This window comes from Hippopotamus amphibius, chromosome 9 (genome assembly GCF_030028045.1).
Source record: "Hippopotamus amphibius kiboko isolate mHipAmp2 chromosome 9, mHipAmp2.hap2, whole genome shotgun sequence".
NCBI lineage: Eukaryota > Metazoa > Chordata > Mammalia > Artiodactyla > Hippopotamidae > Hippopotamus > Hippopotamus amphibius.
In genome coordinates, this window is record NC_080194.1 from 40,844,159 (window position 1) to 40,849,571 (window position 5,413).

The window sequence follows — 5,413 nt, forward strand, 5'->3', positions numbered from 1 at the left end:
GGGCTTACCTGGTAGTGCAGTGCTTAAGAATCCACCTGCTAATACAGGGGACGCAGGTTCAAGCCCTGGTCTGGGAAGATCCCACATGCCGAGGAGCAACTAAGCCCGTGAGCCACAACTACTGAGCCTGCGCTCTAGAGCCCTCGAGCGACAGCTACTGAGCCCATGCGCTGCAACTACTGAAGCCCTTGCACCTAGAGCCCATGCTCTTCAACAAGAGAAGCCACCTCAATGAGAATCCCATACACCACAACAAAGAGTAGCCCCCGTTCTCCACAGCTACAGAAAGCCCTCGCACAGCTACAGAGACCCAATGCTGCCAATAAATTAAAAGTAAAATAATAATAATAAGAAAAAAATAAATAAATAAACTTTTTAAAAAAGGCACGAACTATTCATACATGGAATAAGCTAGATAAATCTCCAGATAATTATGCTGAGTGGAAAAAAAAAAATCCCAAAAGATTACATACTGTAACATTTCATCTATATCACAATCTTGCATTGCCAAAATTATAAAGAGCACACTAGTGATTGATGGGGATTAAAAAGGTGATGGGAAAGGAGGGAGGTGGGAGTGGCCATAAAAGAAAAAGAATGAGGGAGGCTGTGGTGATGGAAATGTTCAGCATCATGACTGTAGCAATGTCAATATCCTTATTTGCATATAGTACTATTCTTTCACAAGATGTTAACTTGGGAGGAATTGAGTGAAGGGTACGTAGGATCTCTGTATTAAGTCTTACAACTGCATGTGAAATCTACAACCCTCTCAAAATAAAAAGATTTTTTAAAAATCTGAAAATGTCTCAGGTTCTGCTATGGCATTCAGAATTTTTTTCTGTAAGTGATGGGCAGTGAACAAAGAAGTGATTAAAAGGATGGAGATGAGGCTGACATGAAAGACACCGGCCTCAGAATGGTCCCTCTGGCAGGGTGTGGCTGTAGGAGTGGAAGCCAGGTGAGAGAGCAGATGGGCTGGGCAAGAATCTTAGAGAAGGCACACTTGATGGTCTTTGTTTCTCATGTGAAGCTAGGAGCAGTAACAGTTTGGCTACTGAGAGTAAGATGGCAGGTTGGATAAAGAGCTTGAGAAGAATGGTGACAATTTAAAAACTGAAAGGAAAATTATGGAATGCTGCTAAAGTCTCAGCTCAGGTTAATAACTATGAATTTGTTTTTATATAAGATTTCAAAGTGGAGCAATTTTTCCTAAGTTCACTTATCACCTGCAGAGGAGAAAGGGAGACAGACTGGGCCCAGTTCAGCTGGCAGAGTGCAGCCAAAATCAGAGGAGAAAAGTTAAACGTGTTCATAGAAAGCAGCTCCAGGTGAATGACTGTAGTCCAAATGGATTTAGAAAAAAGCTGAGGTCAGAGCTATTTTGGAGTAGAGTGCTCAAGAAAGTGAGAAAAAAGGGACATAAAACTTGTATGTGGTAAGGAACCGAGCAAGAAATAGAGAAGAATTTGAACCCAGTTCTTAATGGCTCTACAGTTCATATACTTTCCACTAAGTTCCCTCCTTTTTGAACCTGTTAGATTCAGAAGGTCATCCCCAGACTTGGAGTGTGGGCAGAATCTGTGCCAGCCCCAGTCTGGAGCCACAAGCCTAGAGTCTTGGAGTCAGTCCCAGAATGAGAGCTGAGAATTTAGAACAGGTTCTGTGGGCCTTTCGGAAGTCTGCCCTCTCTCCACTTCCTCTAAGAAGCCTTCCCTGATTCCCTCTGCCTGGGTTAGGCCAACACTACTAGGCTCCCAACACATCACTCCATAGACCCACAAAAGCAGGCTGCTCCTGCTGGATTCATCCTGGAGCCTGGCTAAGAGGAGGCTGGCCTCAAGAATATTGTCTTGGAAGGATTTCAAATGCAAATGGGCTGTTGAAGCTGATAGTCTTTGAAGATAATTTAAACTTGGTGGGATATGGTAGAATCTATGAGTCTGTGTTATTTTCCCCTTAGTTTAGTTCCTCCAACCACTTCCTGATTCCAGGAGCTAGCCCCAGTGTGTTTACTCCTCAGGGATCTGAGTGGAGTGACTCCTCTGTGGCTCAAGCCTGGCCTTCCCTGGAGATAGGCCCTGCCACTAAGCATCCCAAAGACATCCTGGGCTCTTGCAGGATGTGGAGTGGCAGAGCAGCTGGGGACAACAGCCAGGGTGAGTAACCAGGGCCCTCAACACACCCTCTTCTCCACTTCCAGGATGGGTGGCCACCAGTGCCTCAGCCTCAGATGGAGATAATAGTGGGAAAGGTCTGGAACTCAGGCAGAAGAAAGAAAAATAACCGGTCGTGGACAATAGGAGACTAGTGCCATCTTGAGAACAGGGTCTAAAGGAGCCACCTCTGCGGATCAGGGAGTTTTCAGCTCAGAGAAGAACTGGAATCCCAGACCACAGTTCCAAGGGAGAGCTGTCCCTCCTAGTCTCTGCAGAGAGGGAGTAGATGAGGACAAATGTCAAGTTCTCTTTGCACCTGGCATTTATTTTCCTTATTTAGTATCAAACCATTTTTACACCCCAATATCAAAAATCATTTGGTTCATGATTTTCTTTATTTCAAAATTTTTTATAAAGAATTTTCCTCTCTCTTGAACTCTTGAATAATTCCTTATCTCAGAGGTTTTTTGTTTTTTCTTTTTACATATCTTTAACTTGTTTTATCCCTTTTAACTTTTTACAAAATATGTTTGCACAAGTTCTGTGTTGGAACTTCTCTGTTATTTGTCTTTGAATGGCGTGAGTTCCACCAGTTTTGTTTGTTTGTTTGTTTGTTTTGGCTGCGTTGGGTCTTCGTTACTGTGCGTGGGCTTCCTCTAGTTGTAATGAGTGGGGGCTACTCTTCATTGTGGTGTGTGGGATTCTCATTCCAGTGGCTTCTCTTGTTGCAGAACATGGACTCTAGGCATGCGGGCTTCAGTAGTTATAGCATGCAGGCTTCAGTAGTTGTGGCTCATGGGCTTAGTTGCTCCACGGCATGTGGGATCTACCCAAACCAGGGATCGAACCTGTGCCCCATGCATTGGCAGGTGGATTCTTAACCAATGTGCCACCAAAGAAGTCCTCAATCAGGTTTTGCTATTTACTCAGAAACAGTGTCTGAGAGAAGGGATGGAGGACTCCAGAACTGACACTGTCAGCAACTTTACTTCACTGTATTTTCTTTAAAAAGCTTCTACCAAGATATGCACAATCCTCTGGTCCAGAGGCACAATGCTTGTCACCCTCCCAAAATAAAGGGAAAAAGAAAGGTCAGTCCTATCTCCAGAGTGAGTCGACTATGTTGGCTAGATATGACAAACCTGTAGAACCAGGATTCAGACTAAAGGCCCTAGTAGCTCTCAGACCTAATTTTGTGAATTTTTCTTCTCTGCTAAAAGATATTTGGGGGGCTGCTTCCCTTACCTTCTTTGATTAACCTACCTTTAAAGAGTTTTTTGTTTGCGTATTTACTTGTTCATTTTTTCCTATTGAGATTTAAAGGAAAATCCAAGAAAAACAGTGATAATAATCCCATGCTGTCAACCCTTCAGGCTTACACAGTATGCTTGCAATTTATTTCCATGAGGCCATAGCTTCTTGTTTAAAATTGACTGTTTTTTATTAGACTCTTGAAGATCATCTCACAATTTTAAAAAAAGCACTGCTTTCTTCAATATGTGAAGAGATCAGTGTTTCACAGCATGAAATGATACTTTTGTAGTCAGTAGGTTTAAAATATACTTATTCTTTAGTTTGCTTTTAAATGGAGTACACGTTTCAGTCTCCTTTACATATCATATTTGTTATTGTGTGTGAACCCATCACCCAATATCAGAGCTGGTGTTTTTCCAATGTTTCTGTCCTGTCATATTTTTCTACCCAGATTGAAGAGGTCCCGTCTTTCTGAAGAACTCATCTGTGCCTCAAGGATGCCTTCCTGGTGCATTGCCAATATCTCCTTCTTCCAGCCACCTGCTTTCCTGATGATTGGCATCCCAGGGCTGGAGGCCGCTCATGGCTGGATCTCCATCCCCTTCTCCTCCATGTACATGGCAGCCCTCACTGGAAACTGCCTGATCCTCTTGGCTGTGAGGAGGACCCCCAGCCTGCACCAGCCCATGTACTACTTCCTGTCCATGCTGGCCCTCACCGACGTGGGCCTCACCTTGTCCTCAATGCCCACCACCCTGGCTGTGCTCTGGTTTGACCATCGGCTCATTGGTTTCAATGCCTGTCTGGTCCAGATGTTCTTCCTCCACTTCTTCTCCGTGGTGGAGTCCTCAGTGCTCCTGGCCATGTCCTTTGACCGCTTTGTAGCCATCACCACTCCCCTTCACTATGCCGCTGTCCTCACAAACAGTGTCATCCTCAGGATCGGGCTGGCCATTGTCACTCGAGCCACGGTGTCCCTCTTCCCACTGCCCTTCTTACTGAAGAGACTGAACTTTTGCCCTGGCAAGATCCTCCTGTCCCACTCATTCTGTTTCCATGCGGATGTCATGAAACGGGCCTGTGCTGACATTACTGTCAACATCGTTTATGGGCTGTATGTGGTTCTGTCCACGGTGGGTATCGACTCCTTGCTTATTGTGTTGTCCTATACCCTTATTCTTCATACAGTGATGGGCCTGGCTTCTCCCAGGGAGCGTGTTCGGGCCCTCAACACGTGTGTTTCTCATATTTTAGCTATTCTGGTTTTCTTCATCCCAGTCATAGGTGTGTCCATGATCCACCGTTTTGGGAGGCACCTGCCCCCCATTGTACATGCCCTTGTTGCCTACGTGTACCTGGTGGTGCCCCCTGTGCTCAACCCCATCATCTACAGTGTCAAGTCCAAGCCCATCAGGGAGGCCATGCTCAGGGTGCTGAAGGAGAAGTGGAAAGGCTGATGAAACCAAGAAAACTACCTCAGAAACTGAGGGAAAACACAGCCCAATGGTCACAACTTCTGCCCAGAAAGCCCAAATTCTGAGCCCTGACTCAGACACACTGTCAAGAGAATGACAAGCAAATGTATACCCTCAGATTTATGGGTGTAAAACAGTCCTGATTTTTTTGCTGCACTCAGTAACCTGAGCTTTTTTCATTCAGAATTTACTTGTGCAAGAATCTGTGATCATTATAAGAGACAATAGTGAACCACACAGTCTTTCCCCCCACCACCTCCCACATTGAAGGATAGAAGCTTCTAAATACACAATTACAATAAAGTGTATTAAGGCTGTGAGTACTAAGTGCTATGGGAACCTAGAAGAGGATTTGCTGCCTTGACAGGAGAAAATGAGAATGAAGTCAGGGAAGAAGGAGGATGACAGGTGACTAGGAGCTTGTCAGGCATAAAATGTACACAAGGGGAGGTCATACCTAATAAATGGAAAGAATGTAAAAAATGGAAAAACTGAGGTGTGGAGTTATCTGCTTGCTTGTGGAAA

The 5,413-nt window shown here is 44.7% G+C and overlaps 1 protein-coding gene across 1 annotated transcript; it reads left to right on the plus strand.

Moving 5' to 3' along the window:
• The first annotated feature begins 3,832 nt into the window (after positions 1-3,832).
• LOC130860853 (olfactory receptor 51I2-like) lies at positions 3,833-4,870 on the plus strand. Its single transcript, XM_057749400.1, has one exon. The coding sequence runs from the start codon at positions 3,833-3,835 to the stop codon at positions 4,868-4,870; it is 1,038 nt and encodes a 345-aa protein (XP_057605383.1).
• The last annotated feature ends 543 nt before the right edge of the window (positions 4,871-5,413 follow it).